This window comes from Magnolia sinica, chromosome 1, assembly GCF_029962835.1.
Source record: "Magnolia sinica isolate HGM2019 chromosome 1, MsV1, whole genome shotgun sequence".
NCBI lineage: Eukaryota > Viridiplantae > Streptophyta > Magnoliopsida > Magnoliales > Magnoliaceae > Magnolia > Magnolia sinica.
Window position 1 is genome coordinate 105,250,489 of NC_080573.1, and position 16,592 is coordinate 105,267,080.

Consider the following 16,592-nt stretch of genomic DNA (forward strand, 5'->3'; position numbering starts at 1 on the left):
CCGAAAAAGAAGCAAATCATTCCATATAAATGGTACCATGTAACAAGAGAAGCTCTATTTCTTACTTGTTTTCTGCTAGGAACAAATTGAAACATGTGAGGTCTTTCCTGCATAACAAATGGTAAACAATGTTGAAACTAGACCAAGGAAGATGATCATATAGTGATAGTCAACACAAATGAGTACATAAAGATGATGCAAGTATATCATGTAATTAGCAATTTGGCAACTGAATAAAATTGTTTATGGAATACAAAATCTCATTTTCTAAAAGACTCTAATTGTCCAAAAGAAAATAAATAGTCCTGCAAGTCTGCACCGTTCAAATGCTAACTGATACTACAGTAGAATTATAAAACACATGCAACTTTGTTAGATAATATGTACTATAGGGAAGGTGGAAGAGAGTCAATCATCTGCACACAACTTATTCTACTCACAACTATAGAGTCATTCTAAACCTCCTTGAGTTGTGGATGTCTTATGGTTAGTTTACAATATTCTTGGAAATGTCACATCATTTTGTTATTCATGGCTAAACTAAGAAATCTCGCATCAAAACCTTTCTCATGAGTCTCATGATCTTGCTCTTTAAACTGTAGAATCACAGATAGATTTAGATATAGACAACGTACAATAATTGAATCAACAAGTAGATTGTAGTCCTTTTAAGAATTTTTTTTATATATGTGTGGACCAGTTGATCAACAAGTGGATTTTCTTAATCATTTTTATTAATTGACAGGATGGAGTGGAGGACAATTTCGCCATTGTTTTTGCAGCTATGGGAATCAACATGGAGACAGCTCAGTTCTTCAAACGTGATTTTGAAGAAAATGGTTCAATGAAGAGAGTGACCCTTTTTCTAAACCTAGTATCTTGATTAGCTTTAATATAACCCATTATCATGGTGTTTATATTATCATTACTGTATTAGCCATTGACCATCTTATGTTTACTTCAATTGGTGCTGATTAATGAAAAGATGCTGATTAGTTGTTGGGTTGAAACTTGCTTTTCTTGATGTCTGCTTGTATTGTTACTTGCATAATGCCTCCCTTTAGTAATAGGATTGTTCAAAGTGGCTTGGCCTCAAACACTTACAAGTACATTTTAGTTACTCATAAGTAGGTTCATATAATTTACTTGCATTAAGTTCATGCAACAAACAAAATAAGCTTATATATTGCCCACTTCCTACTTAGTTCATATTAATGAAGAAAAATAATCATTTAATATGAAATTTGACAAAGAGGAAACTAGATGAGTATATAGATAAACAGATTTTGGCTCAGGGGATTGAAGTGATTTGTTAGACAAGATCTACATTAGCTGACCAAAGTCAATCTACAGCAAGTCATTATGGTTTCAATGTTTACGTCACTACTTGATGGGTTTCTACAAGAATTGACCTTCAAAATTTATTAATATCTGATAGTTATCGGCTTCTGATACTTTCTTGACTTGTTTTCATAGTCACATTTTACTGTCTTATAATTATATGCTTTGCTCTCTCTCTCTCTCTCTCTCTCTCTCTCTCTCTCTCTCTCTCTCTCTCTCTCTCAGCAATTGATCTATTTCCAATGCTACAACACTAATTTCTTTTTTGGATTTTTATAATTTGTTTGATCTTCCCATGATTCTTTAACTTTTACAGTTGTGTTTTTTTTTTTTTTTTTTGGCTTAAATCCAAATTGCAGTCACATGTATTTTGAAATATAAAATATCTTAGAAAATGATCTTTTTGGACGTTTTTAGGTTCCCTCTCTTAAATTATAGAATAAATGGCTTGAATTATTCAGGATGTTTTCTGAATCAAGAATAGTCCGCAATTTAAAAATTGAAGAATCTGGCAAATGCAGACCGCTTCTCTTATAATGTTTTCCTTTTGTTTGTTAACAGATGTTATCATGTATTTATTTCCAAGTGGATAAAATAAAAAATTTGATGTCCTGGTTTGTGTCCTTTATATATGTGGACATACTAGTGCATCTTTGCCACATGGTAGTGAAGCAACCATTTATGGAAAAATTGAAATCCCTCATAATTTGAAAAAAATAAATAATTTTTGACCAAAAAAGATTGAAAATTAAATAATTCTGACATTCTTGTGTCGCTTGTACTATTTAGGTACCAATTCTCTTGGAGGCTTATACCGGGGTTTTTGCCCAAATGTATCTTTAGTTCACATTTTACTATAAGTCATCCAATTTTATTTTATTTTTTTTGAATAAGAATTTTAGGTTGAAGGTCAGTTTGATAGATATCTATATGAGTATTTTAATTGCTTGAGATCTAATTAGGAGATTTTCTTTCCATCCAGGTGGGCCGCAACTCTATAAGTCACATTGGAGAATCTCCTTCTGATCAATTGGAGGAAGATAGATAATTCCATCCAATACAACGAACTTCCCATCATTTGTATTGGATGATAGGTTGCAGATGTTGGTTATGATAGACAGGGTGTTGCTGATCATGCTAATAAACTAGCTAAAAAAATTCGTAGTAACTTGACCAATTCAATGGTCTGCCACGGAGTGTATCATTGGCAAAATGAAGGTGGGAAATCTAAAAATCTGCATGCTCCACCATCAAATTTTGACTGTTGTTTCAGCTTTTTCATTTTTGTCTATTTGCAAACCATCAATTAAGAAAACGGTTAAGAAAAAGATGCAAGAACAGTCCATGGTTTGGTGAGCTAGGCTGTTGATCCAAGCCTGCTACAGATGTGCTGCAAACAAATCATTAAGAAAATGCTGCAATAATATTCCATGTATGCAACAATAAGACTTTCTACAAATTGGTAGAAGTCTAATGCCAAAGAAATCTATGTAAGTGTCATTTGGTTCTGAAATTGCCATTTCTTTATTTCACCTAATGTTCAGTCTTAAAATCACAATGTTTCTAGGAAAAAACTCCTTTGTTAACTACATTATACTTAGTGCTCTTTGCCTCTCGATATAAAGCAATCGTTGTAATTTCTCCATTTCTCTGTGTGCTGTCTTCACTGTAACTTAGCTGCACTGGTCCTTTGCAATACTATTGTTTGGTTTTTGGCTTTTTGCTAATCCTTTGCTTTTGAGATAACTCAACATTAGGGAGACAAATGGACCCTCCTTAAAACCATAATGATAATTTTATTTAAAAATCTTAACCATTTATTTTTTATAAGCTGGCTTATTGTCATTTGGTCATGTTTCTATTCTTAATAACTTCTCTGAACTCTAATCAGGTACACAAATCCTTGACTTCAGGTCCTTCTCATGCTATTGACATAACAAGGGAGGTACACATTTTCCTTGAAAGTATGATATATGAGCCTAGTTCATTTTTGTCAAATTCCATGTATGATAGTGATGTTAATTTTTTATTTTTGTGTTACCATTTTACATTTGAACCATGACCATATGCAATCTAAGGTGTGGGGAGGCTCATGAGGTTCCTTGGAGATCTTTCTCGGTTGTCTCTAGCATCCCTGGATTAAGTTGAGAAAATGGCCTTTGTATGCAAGGTTGGTCATCTTGTGCACAATGTATGAGGACGGAGATGACATTTGTATACAAGGTTGGTCATCTTGTGCACAATGTGTATCAATCATTTACTTTGTGCTTCCACAAAAATTGGACACATGCCATGATGGTTTGTGATCTGAATTTTTGGTTAGGAAACTTGTTTGACAGTCATGTTGAAGGTGATACTTTTGTCCTTCTATATTATATGTATGCAACTGATGCATGATGTGGAAATCTGGCCCTTTTGAACCTCCCCTAATTGCATAAGTGGCTGAACCAGCTCTGTATGTTACACATAATTTGTCATCCACTAGTTTCTGTAAATGAAGATAAGAGGATTGATCTTAACAGTATGGTCGTCATGCACATAGACAGAAAATGCTTGCAATGAATTTTTATGAGTACTAGGTAGCCTATTAATGAAAACAATGTCTCCATCCATAATACTTCTGTTTATGATTTGACCAACTGTCAAATATGTATGTCCTTTTGAACCTTGCCTAATTGCACAAGTGGCTGAACCATCTCTGTATGTTACACATAATTTGTCTTCCACTAGTTTCTGTAAATGAAAATAAGATGATTGATCTTAACGATATGGTCGTCATGCACATAGGCAGAAAATGCTTGCAATGAATGTTTATGAGTACTTGGTAATTTTGGAGTCCTTAGTTAGGGTTTGGGCTGAAAGTACGAGTGTTGGAGCCGATGCTTTTGAAGTTCGAACTCATTCTTGGAATTCGTGTTTTAATAATTTGAATCTGATAAAAAAGATAGTGAGATGTTTGGTCTTTGGCTCGATTACTTTGACAAGATATGTCTGGTTTTTTCCTGGCATCAGCTGAACTTCTATGGACAGAGAATTAAGAAAGATCCAATTAATAAAATCATAATTCTTGCAGTCCAACCTTATTTCATATCAGTTAGCATGTAAGATGTGCAATGCGAGGTTAATGTGTCCAACTTGACCTCACCTACAAAGAACAACAAATAATTTTAAAAAAAGAAAAAAGAAAAAGAAAAGAACCATTTCACCTCCAATCCAAAAGGAAAATCGAAACATGTTTAGGCTGCATTTGGAAGATACTATTATTTGCGAAATAGGGCCTCGAATTTTGCCACAAGAACACTCTTGCAAGTGGGCTTAAATAGGTTTCTCCTTTTTCTTTGTGGAAGATACTATTATTTGCAAAATAGGGCCTAAAAAATAGGTTTCTCCTTTTCCTTCTAAATCTCTTGTAACTCCTTTGGAATAATTAGATAATTGCTTTGGTGCAAGCAGGACATGGAATTACTCAGGCATGATTTTGGGGTATGTCGATTGTTTTTTGGTTTTTGGATGTGGTCACTAAAAATCTTAATGTTTTTGACCCATTTCACAACATTAGCTGGAGCAACTACTCAGAGTGGATGTCATGCAAGAGTGGATCATCTTCTTCAAATTGAATATGATGTAGTTTATTTCTTTGACTTTGATTTAATAAAATGATGATAGTTACATAAGACTTTGAAAGGTTTGGGCATTGTGTTCAAGTAGAGATTTCTCGCATTGATAGTTCTTTGAAAATAAAATGTATTGATGTGTTTAGTGGTACAATACTTGATTTATTCTTCAATTTGGTATTGTGCCTTATATTTAAATTGGGAATTTGGTGTGTTAGCTAAAGAACAACAGTTTTCCGTATTTCAAATGTTTCCTTCTTGGTATGCCATTACTTTATTTTGAATTCATGTATGACTTGATGTTGAAGTTTTGTTTTCTCCATGCAATAATATTTCTGGTGCAATTGGAGATCTGAAATGCCTACTCTCCATGTACGTGTCTTCTATATCTCAATTTAGTTTCTAACATTTATATATAAAGTCATTGCTTTCTCTAATGTCAGCAGATGGGTGATTTTGTTGTAAGTTATGGATTTTTTGGCATTATTTTTGTTGCTAACATTTTATGAGTGGGTTTGTGGGTGTTGCCCTCAGGATTGGTCTTTCAACGACATCTATGGGGATATACCATTTTCAATTTCAAAGTTGAAAAAGTTGGAATTCATGTAAGTCACATTCTTCTATAGTGTGTTTTACTTGCATGGGAAACCCTTGTTTCTGTAGAAATTTTTATTTTGATTTATGTGTAGCAGGAAACTGGCGTCGACTGAAATCTCACTACTCGTCGGGCAAATCAAATCACCGCACTAATTTCTCTTCCTTGAGAGGGCCAAAAGTCACCTCACCGCCATTTCTCTCTCTTTCTTTCTCTTTCTCTTTAAAATGTACTCATTCTAGAGTGAGCAGCGGTGCAAGCTCTGTGTGTGAGTTTGATTTCAACCTTTGTAGCGTCACTCACAAGCATGAATCTTTTTACTAGATTTACAGCAAAAATGGAAGTCGAAGGTGAAATTTTTCCAAAGGTCCCTCCAGGTTTTTCTGCTACCAGAGGTGTCACCTTATTGAGGGTTGATGATGATGATCTTATTGAAGAAGATGGCCCTTTAAAGGTGTGTGTGTGTGTGTATATATATATATATATATATATATATATATATATATATGCTCACACATACAACTAATGGATGGGAATTTCAGGTGTGATGCAGAAATGTTCTTTATCATTAGGGCTGCTTTCGCTGGGTTTGATGCAGAAATTGTCGCCAACTTCACAGAAAGACAAATAGCATCAGTGGCCACAGATTGCAACCTGGATTTAAACAAGGTTCGAGGTGCTGTCAATAATGCTAACAGAATCCTCCAGGTCAGATTGTTTATTGGACTTGATTTTATTTAAATAATCTTGATAATCCATTTTATTTAAATGAGCAGACCCAGATGTGCGTCGGATCTATCCGGATGTTGAGTAGGGGTCCCTGGAAGGTGGGAACCGCTGTTATGACCATGATAAAGCTGTCCATTTCGTATGGACAACATTAGAGTGGCCTGGCCATTTGGACAGGCCGTGTTTATATCTGTATTTGCAGAGACCACACCCTTAACCTAAACCACACCCTAAACCTATAACCTAAACCTATTCTCACCATGATGAAGCTGTCCATTTCCTATGGACAGCATTGGAGGGGCGTGGCCATTTGCACAGGCCGTGTTTATGTATTTGTTCAAAATTAATGGAGCAGACCTAGATGTGCATCGGAGCTATCCGAATGAGCGGGGGTCCCTGGAAGGTGGGAACAGCTGTTATGACCATGATGAAGCTGTCCACTTCCTATGGACATCATTGGAGGGGCCTGGCCATTTAGACAGGCCGTGTTTATATCTGTATTTGCAGGGACCACACCCTTAACCTAAACCACACCCTAAACCTATAACCTATAACCTAAACCTATACTTATAACCTAAACCTATTCTCAAATCCCAAAACCTATAACCTAAACCTAAACCTAAACATATAACCCATAACCTAAGCTTATACCTAAACCTAAAACCTAAACCTAAACCTAAACCTAAACCTATAACTTAAACCTAAACCTATAACCTATAACTTAAACCTATAACCTAAACTTAAACCTAAACCTAAACCTGAACCTAAACTTATATAACCTAAACCTAAACCTAAACCTTAACCTATAACTTAAACCTAAAACCTAAACCTATAACTTACACTTATAACCTAAACCTAAACCTATAACCTAAACATATAACCTTAACCTAAACATAAAACCTAAACCTAAACCTATTCTTATAACCTAAACCTATACTTATAACCTAAACCTATTCTCAAATTCCTAAACCTATAACCTAAACCTATAGCCTAAACTTAAACCTATAACCTAAACCTATAACCTAAAACCCAAATGTAAACCCGATCTCGAACCCAAACATGATTTCTTAAACCTAAACCTTAACGTATTCTCAAATCCCTAACCTAAACCTACACCTAATCCTAATCTAAACTCCCTAACCTAAACATAAACCTATACTTGAAAACCCAAACCTAAACCCGATCCCGAACCCGAACCCAATTTCTTAAACCTAAACCTAAACCTATTCTCAATTCCCTAAAGCTATAACTTATAACCTAAACCTAAACCTATAACCTAAAACCTATACCTAAACCTAAAACCTAAATGTATTCTCAAATCCCTAAACGTAAACTTACACCTAATCCTAATCTCAACTCCCTAACCTAAACCTAAACTTAAACAGGAAAACCTAAACCTAAACCCGATCCTGAAACCAAACCCGATTTCCGAAACTTAAACCTTAACCTATTCTCAATTCCCTAAAGCTATAACCTAAACATAAACATAAACCTTAACCAAAACCTATAACCTATAACCTAAACCTAAAACCTAAAACCTAAACCTAAAACCTAAACCTTAACCTAAACCTATAAACTAAAACCTAAAACCTAAACCTACACTAATCCTAATCTCAACTCCCTAACCTAAACTTGAAAACCCAAACCTAAACCCGATCCCGAACCCGAACCCGATTTCCTAAACCTAAACTTATAACCTTAACCTAAACCTATTCTCAAATCCCAAAACCTATAACCTAAACCTAAACCTAATCCTAACACTTAACCTATAACCTAAACCTTAACCTATAACCTTAACTTATAACCTAAACCTATAACCTAAACTCAATTTCCTAAACCTTAACCTATAACCTAACCTAAACCTAAACCTATAACCTGAACCTGATTTCCTAAACCTAAACCTTAATGTATTCTCAAATCCCTAAACCTAAACCTACACCTAATCTTAATCTCAACTCCCTAACCTAAACTTAAACTTAAACTTAAAAATCCAAACCTAAACCCAATCCCGAACCCGAACCCGATTTCCTAAACTTATAACCTTAACCTAAACCTATTCTCAAATCCCAAAACCTATAACCTAAACCTGAACCTATATAACCTTAACCTAAACCTAAAACTTAACCTATAACCTAAACCTTAACCTATAACCTTAACTTATAACCTAAACCTATAACTTAAACTCAATTTTCTAAACCTTAACCTATAACCTAACCTAAACCTAAACCTATAACCCGAACCCGATTTCCTAAACCTAAACCTTAACGTATTCTCAAATCCCTAAACCTAAACCTTAACGTATTCTCAAATGCCTAAACCTAAACCTACACCTACACCTAATCTTATTCTCAACTCCCTAACCTAAACCTAAACTGTAATGACCCAGAAAACTTCGTGCCAAGACTCGAGTACCACCTCTATGTTTCCTTAGAAGTTATGTGTGGGTTAATTAGCGTTAAACTCAATTGCTTGTGAAATTTGTCTCAATCACTTTAAATTTGATCTGCAGGACTCAAAACCTGTAGAATCGTCAACGCTATGTTACCCTAAAATCTAGGATTCAACGCTAAATCTAGTTGCTCTCGGGAGTACTGGGAAACTTTGTATTGGACCCGAACCGCGCGTCAAAAGTCCGATAGCGTCAATCTTAGACAATTTTGATCATCTTGTTGGGCTTGACCATCACCTCAAAAATCAAGACCAGATGTTGTCCTGGGTCGATTTGCTTGAGTCCGGAGTAAAGAGTGTGAGAAAGCTAAGAAATTAAATATGATTTTATGAAATCTGAGTCATGTCGCTTGCGCGATGATTTTAAGCACTCTGACCGTTGGAGTCTGACCCAATTTCACCCTCGAATCAGGGAAGATGGCCCAGGCATGTCCTAGTACTTGTGGACCTGATCGAGTTTCGGTGACTGTTGAATTGAGAGTGGTCTGCCACGACTAATCTGTAAATCCGATCGGTACGAAAACTCAGCTTGACCTAGTTCCATTGTCAGTGAGCTTAAGTCTGACCGCACGTGGAGAAAGGACCACCAGAAGTGTTCCATTAGATCGGAATAGGCCTGATTTGGTTATAACCTAAGTATACCTTGGCCCTGGGGCTATTTTCATCTATTTAGGCCTATATAAAGACCTTAAAACCCTCACTCTCTTTTTCATACGAATTTCCTAACCCTAGCTAAGAAAGAGAGAGGAGAAGAGAGAGAAAGTGAGAGAGAAGCTGGTGAATCATCTTAAGATTCTTTCATGTTATTTTGTGTACCTAAACCATCACTTTTGAATCGTTATTCTGCGATTCTAAGTTCATTCTTGGGTAAGTTAATCAAACCCTAGCCTGTTTTAGAGCTTAGACTTGTCTAAGTGTTGTCGTAGCTCATTTCTATTCATGCTTTAGGTTATCTAGTCGCCATTGACGAAGACTCATCGTCTGAATCAGATCTATTGTACTTTTCTGGTTTAAGGTGCGGACTATATTCGTATATGTTATAGTTTTCAAGGCTTTCAATGTTGGGTAATGATTTATTATTGTTATGGATGAAATTTCACACGCCAACTGTGATGTTTATTTTACGTTCCTGATATGTATGTGTTATATTGTGATTTGTGTATTCTATGTATATGTAGGAAGTATCGTATACGTATAAATAATGAACATGTGTTTGCCATGATTAATTGTCGTGTACTTGTACTAGTTATATGTGTGTCAACTCCTTGGCAAAAGGAATTGTCCAAATGTGCGTTATCGCCAACATACGTCATGTATGTTGGGATATGTAGTCTAAGTGTTTGTAGAAATGTCTGAATGATCTAGTGAGTAGTATATTATCCTATTTATGGGTGTTGAGAAGAGATTCTTAACTACCCTATGGATGTGTATGATTTCCTACATGCCATTTATATTCTTTGTTGTTTCACCTCAAGTACTACTTATGTGTAAATCCATGTTAAGTCGATATTCATCACATGTTTCCATATTGTATGATTAGAATTGTTGTTCCATTACTGTGATATGAATATCTGTTATAATTGAATGTGTTTGGGACTATGGAATAGTCCAGGAAATCGGTAACAATCCTTGAGTTCGTGGCCGAGGTTGTTTTCGTCACGTAGGACGTGTTTGACGAAACCGAGTCATATTAGGGTTGTTGATAGTGGTTTGGCCACACGGAGTGTTTGTGCACTCTATGTCGTTCAACTCAACGTGCGCTCGTGCTAGTCTAGTTCGTCAAGTAACCCGATTGTCCCATTGTATGTTCACCACGTATGGACACTATTGTTTGAATTTAGGGTACCAAACTTACCGATGTAATCCCATTAACCATTGTACCTTGATCCGCTAAGACTCATGAGCTGGGCATGGTGGTATGGGACACCGTGGTCGAGCTGTCGGCCTACGCTGGGGTGACGAGCCTCCCCGTAGTGACCAGTGAGCACACTAGACTCGTGAGCCGATTATGGTGGTATGGGACACTATATTCGTGCTGTCGGCCTACATTGATTGGTGACGAGCCCTTTGTAGTGACCTCGAGCATACCTTGCTACTGCATTGAGGTGACGAGCCTTAGGGTAGTAACTAAGGTATAATAGGCATGTATTGATTGGTGACGAGCCCTTTGCATCGACCTAAAACCATATGATCGTATGAGATTGTCTAGGACTGACGACCCTAGATGGATCACTGTTTAGAAATTGATATGAGGAAGGTACCTTAACTTCCCAAATTTGCTGTATGAAAAGGACTAATAACAACTTGGTAATCATGTTCATGCACCGCATTGCATGTGCATAGAAGTTGTTGGCACTGCGGGAGGTTGTCATGCGTACCGTAAGATGAAGACGCTGAGGAAGTGCAGGCGAGGGCATGCATCATTTCTTCATACATCCTTGCATTAATCAGAGTACTTAGGACGTGTTGATTATTTTGCCTTATCATTACTGCTTGATTGATTTGATAGCATGTTAACTTTTACTGTATAGTTCCACTGAGTTGATCACTCACTCCCACATTTTGGGACGGTGTTTCAACACCAACCAGACTCTGTCTTAGTTGCAGATGTTGACGCGACCCCTGAGGCAGAGCAGAATTATGAGGATGATGAGGACGCGTTTTCTTATATGCAGTTCTCAGGCGGGTTCATGTGAGCCAAGTCCTAATGTACGGGGATTCTAGGTTTTCTTTTGAATAGATAATGTTATTTTGATACTTATATTTTTGAAAGTAACACTTGTAATTATGACTTGACAGGTATACGTATTTCAGGGACTTGCACATGTACACATAAATTTCTTTAAGTCTTCCGCTTGCGTCTTTCACTTATCCCTGAATTATGTTTGCAGTTTGGCTTAATCTATTCCATGTTTTATGCACTCATACAGACAACATACATCCATTATTTAATATGTTGCATAAGTGATATTTTGAAACGCGGGAGCTGAGTTATGCTCGACCCCCGAATTTCAGGGCGTTACATAAACCTAAACTTGAAAACCCAAACCCGATTTCCTAAACCTAAACTTATAACCTTAACCTAAACTTATTCTCAAATCCCAAAACCTATAACCTAAACCTAAACCTATATAACCTTAACCTAAACCTAAAACTTAACCTATAACCTAAACCTTAACCTATAACCTTAAATTATAACCTAAACTCAATTTCCTAAACCTTAACCTATAACCTAACATTAACCTAAACCTATAACCCGAACCCGATTTCCTAAACCTAACCTTAACGTATTCTCAAATCCCTAAACCTAAATCTACACCTAATCCTAATCTCAACTCCCTAACCTAAACCTAAACCTAAACTTGAAAACCTAAACCTAAACCCGATCCAGAACGTGAACCCGATTTCCTAAACCTAAACTTATAACCTTAATCTAAACCTATCCTCAAATCTCAAAACCTATAATCTAAACCTAAACCCAATTCTGAACTCAAACCCAATTTCCTAAACCTAAACCTATAGGTTATAGTTTAGGTTTAGGTTTTAGGAAATCGGGTGAGGAAACTTGTTTGACAGTCATGTTGAAGGTGATACTTTTGTCCTTATGTATCATATGTATGTAACGATGCTTGATGTGGAAATCTGGGCCTTTTGAACCTTCCCTAATTGCATAAGTGGCTGAACCAGCTCTGTATGTTACACATAATTTGTCATTCACTAGTTTCTGTAAATGAAGATAAGAGGATTGATCTTAACCGTATGGTCGTCATGCACATAGACAGAAAATGCTTGCAATGAATTTTTATGAGTACTAGGTAGCCTATTAATGAATACAATGTCTCCGTCCATAATACGTATGTTTATGATTTGACCAACTTTCAAATATGTATGTCCTTTTGAACCTTCCCTAATTGCACAAGTGGTTGAACCATCTCTATATGTTACACATAATTTGTCATCCACTAGTTTTTGTAAATGAAATTAAGAGGATTGATCTCAACAGTATGGTCGTCATGCACATAGACAGAAAATGCTTGCAATGAATGTTTATGAGTACTTGGTAATTTTGGAGTCCTTGGTTAGGGTTTGGAAAGTACGAGTGTTGGAGCTAACGCTTTCGGAGTCCAAACTCATTCTTTTGAAAAATAGAAAAATGAGAATATTAGTAAATATGGATTTTCTTGTTAAGAAGAAAATGGAAGATGGATTGAAAAAAACATAAAAGAGATTTTTTTCTTCTTCTTTTTTGCTTCAAGAGAGAGAGACCAAGCTAACAATGAGCTTCTTTTAAAGGATCAATTGGTTTTGTTTCACAATAAACCAAACTTTAAAACTAAGCTAACAAAGAGCTTCTTTCAAAGGATCAAAATTGATAGCACTCTTACCTAAAAAGTATTGAAGGCCTTTAAAGTCCTTTATCTTAAAATTTTGAGAGAGATTTTTTAAAATTTTCACATATCCTATAACACCACTTGTGATGATCAAATTATCTATGTCAACAACACAAAGTTTCATTTATATATTTCTTCACAAAAGTGCATGTATTAGTAAAAGGAAAAATAAAATCACTTGAAGAAAGTATTCTCTAACCTTTGTAACCAAGCTTTAGATGCTTGTTTTAGATCATGGAGTACCTTTTTTGGTTTGCATGCATGCCTTAGCTTCATATGATCATAAAATTTCATAGGTTGATTAATATATATGATGAAACCCTACTCTCTCACAGCAATGTGAGAATAACAACATTCTAGATATGCATATCCTTTATCTTTCTTGTATGTAGTTACATGTCGAATTTCTTCGTTCTTTGATTCATTACACTCAATTCAGGTATGGTTTGCACCAATTCAAGAGACTGTACATTAGGCATTCAATATATAAGACTGGAGTGAGACTGATTAGGCATTTAAATGTGTTGCAGGATGTTGTTTGAATTGCTTGTCCTAACAGGTGCACAAGTTGGGATGGATTGGACTTCTATCTTGAGAAAATGTCATGATTTCAGGTAGTTATTATTGTAATGGAAAGTTAAAAAATTAAAAGAGAGAGAGATAATGAATTCATGGAAAGAAATGTTCTTTATCATTAGGGCTACTTTAGCCGGGTTTGATGCAGAAATCGTCACCAACTTCACAGAAAGACAAATAGCATCAGTGGCCACAGATTGCAACCTGGATTTAAACAAGGTTCGAGGTGTCGTTAACAATGCTAACAGAATCCTCCAGGTCAGATTGTTGATTGGACCTGATTTTATTTAAATGATCTTGATAATCCATTTTATTTAAATGAGCAGACCCAGATGTGCGTCGGAGCTATCCAGATGTTGAGCGGGAGTCCCTGAAAGGTGGGAACCGCTGTTATGACCATGATGAAGCTGTCCATTTTCTATGGATAGTATTGGAGTGGCCTGGCCATTTAGATAGGTCGTGTTTATATCTGTATTTGGTGGAAATTAATGGAGCAGACCCGGATGTGCGTCGGAGCTAACCAGATGTTAAGTGGGGGTTCCTGGAAGGTGGGAACCGCTGTTATGACCATGATGAAGCTGTCCATTTTCTATGGACAGCATTGGAGTGGCCTGGCCATTTGGACAGGCCGTGTTTATATCTGTATTTGCAGGGACCACACCCTTAACCTATAACCTAAACCTATTCTCAAATCCCAAAACCTATAACTACAACCTAAACCTTAACCTAAACCTATAACCTATAACCTAAACTCAATTCCCTAAACTCTAACCTACAACCTAACCTAAACCTATACTTATAACCTAAACCTATTCTCAAATCCCAAAACCTATAACCTAAACCTAAACCTTAACCTAAACCTATAACCTATAACCTGAACCTATAACCTAAACTCAATTCCCTAAACCTTAACCTAAAACCTAACCTAAACCTATACTTATAACCTAAACCTATTCTCAAATCCCAAAACCTATAACTATAACCTAAACCTTAACCAAAAACCTATAACCTATAACCTAAACTCAATTCCCTAAACCTTAACCTACACCCTAACCTAAACCTATACTTATAACCTAAACCTATTATCAAATCCCAAAACCTATAACTTAAACCTAAACCTTAACCTAAACCTATAACCTATAACCTAAACTCAATTCCCTAAACCTTAACCTATAACCTAACCAAAACCTGAACCTATAACCTACACTTATAACCTAAACCTAAACCTAATCCTAAAACCTAAACCTAAATGTATTCTCAAATCCCTAAACCTAAACCTACACCTAATCCTAATCTCAACTCCCAAACCTAAACTTAAACCTAAACTTGAAAACCCAAACCTAAACACGATCCCGAACCCGAACCTGATTTCCTAAACCTAAACCTTAACCTATTCTCAATTCCCTAAAGCTATAACGTATAACCTAAAACCTAAACTTAAACCTAAAACCTAAATATATTCTCAAATCCCTAAACCTAAACCTACACCTAATCCTAACTCAACTTCCTACCCTAAACCTAAACCTAAACCCGATCCCGAACCAGAACCTAATTTCTTAAACCTAAACCTTAACCTATTCTCAATTCCCTAAAGTTATAACTTATAACCTAAACCTAAACCTTAACCTAAACCTATAACCTAAACCTTAACCTATAACTTTAACCTAAACCAAAACCTATGACCTAAACCTTAACCTATAACCTATAACCTATAACCTAACCTTAACCTAAACCTACACCTAAAACCTAAACCTTAACCTATAACTTAAAACCTAGACCCAAACCTAAAACCTAAATGTATTCTCAAATTCCTAAACATAAACCTACACCTAATCCTCATCTCAACTCCCTAACCTAAACCTAAACCTAAACTTGAAAATCCAAACCTAAACCTGATCCCAAACCCGAACTCGATTTCCTAAACCTAAACCTTAACCTATTCTTAATTCCCTAAAGTTATAACCTATAACCTAAACCTAAACTTAAACCTTAACTAAAAACCTATAACCTAAACCTGAACCTATAACCTATAGCATATAACTGAAACTTATAACATATAACCTAAACCTAAAACCTGAACCTAAACCTATAAACTAAAACCTAAACCTAAACCTAAACCTAAAACCTAAATGTATTCTCAAATCCCTAAACTTAAACCTACACCTAATCCTAATCTTAACTCCCTAACCTAAACCTAAACCTAAACATGAAAACCAAAACCTAAACCTGATCCCGAACCCGAACCCGATTTCCTAAACCTAAACCTTAACCTATTCTCAATTCCCTAAAGCTATAAGTTATAACCTATAACTTATAACCTAAACCTTAACCAAAACCTATAACCTTAACCTAAATTTGAACCTAAACCTTAACCTAAACCTAAACATTAACCCTAACCTTAACCTAAACATAAACCTATACTTATAAATCCTAATTTATTTTATAAAAGTTAATTTACGGTTAAGTTATTTTCTTAATAAGTTTGTTGCCTTAATCTATTATTTACGAAACTGCAGGATAAATTTGACTTGGATTTGAGTGTTCTACACATCTCCCATGCTGTCAACAACATGATCAAGGAGCGGTTTAAGGATTATCGCGGTAAGTTGTTTCAGGCTCTCGCTGCACGCTTACCTACCAATGCCCCACCACTTCCACTTTCATCTTTGTTATTTTTTGTATTTTTGTTTATGATGTTAAACTTATATGTATTTATGCATGAATGAATGTGATGTGGATAAGATTGTTTGTGTTTGGATGAATGTACTTTTATGTTTGGATGGATTTACTAGTTTGGGTTTATATGGATGTGAATGTGAATGTGAATATGATGAAATATATTATATAACAGGTGTATTTCAGGAAGAATATGATGAAATATATTATAACAGGTGTATA

At 35.6% G+C, this 16,592-nt stretch overlaps 1 protein-coding gene across 9 annotated transcripts; it reads left to right on the plus strand.

Moving 5' to 3' along the window:
- Window positions 1-751: 751 nt before the first annotated feature.
- Window positions 752-16,503, plus strand: LOC131253090 (uncharacterized). 9 transcript variants are annotated; one of them, XM_058253928.1, is made up of 5 exons: window positions 758-874; window positions 3,233-3,305; window positions 13,649-13,732; window positions 13,817-13,952; window positions 16,211-16,503. In XM_058253928.1, exons 3-5 carry the CDS (start codon window positions 13,650-13,652, stop codon window positions 16,418-16,420), a joined length of 429 nt encoding a protein of 142 aa, XP_058109911.1. In that variant the 5' UTR covers window positions 758-874; window positions 3,233-3,305; window position 13,649; the 3' UTR covers window positions 16,421-16,503. The 9 variants fall into 9 exon arrangements, 7 of the variants coding, with proteins under 7 accessions (XP_058109913.1, XP_058109911.1, XP_058109907.1 ...); XM_058253924.1 differs by having other exon boundaries at window positions 3,233-3,286; XM_058253930.1 differs by lacking the exon at window positions 3,233-3,305 and having other exon boundaries at window positions 752-874.
- The last annotated feature ends 89 nt before the right edge of the window (window positions 16,504-16,592 follow it).

Excerpts from the sequence above, each read along its gene's own strand:
- LOC131253090 (XM_058253923.1), top strand. The coding sequence starts at position 13,638 with ATGTGTTGCAGGATGTTGTTTGAATTGCTTGTCCTAACAGGTGCACAA. Across the intron at positions 13,733-13,816 it reads AGAAAATGTCATGATTTCAG|GGCTACTTTAGCCGGGTTTG; the intron begins GTAGTTATTATT and ends CTTTATCATTAG. Across the intron at positions 13,953-16,210 it reads ATGCTAACAGAATCCTCCAG|GATAAATTTGACTTGGATTT; the intron begins GTCAGATTGTTG and ends ACGAAACTGCAG.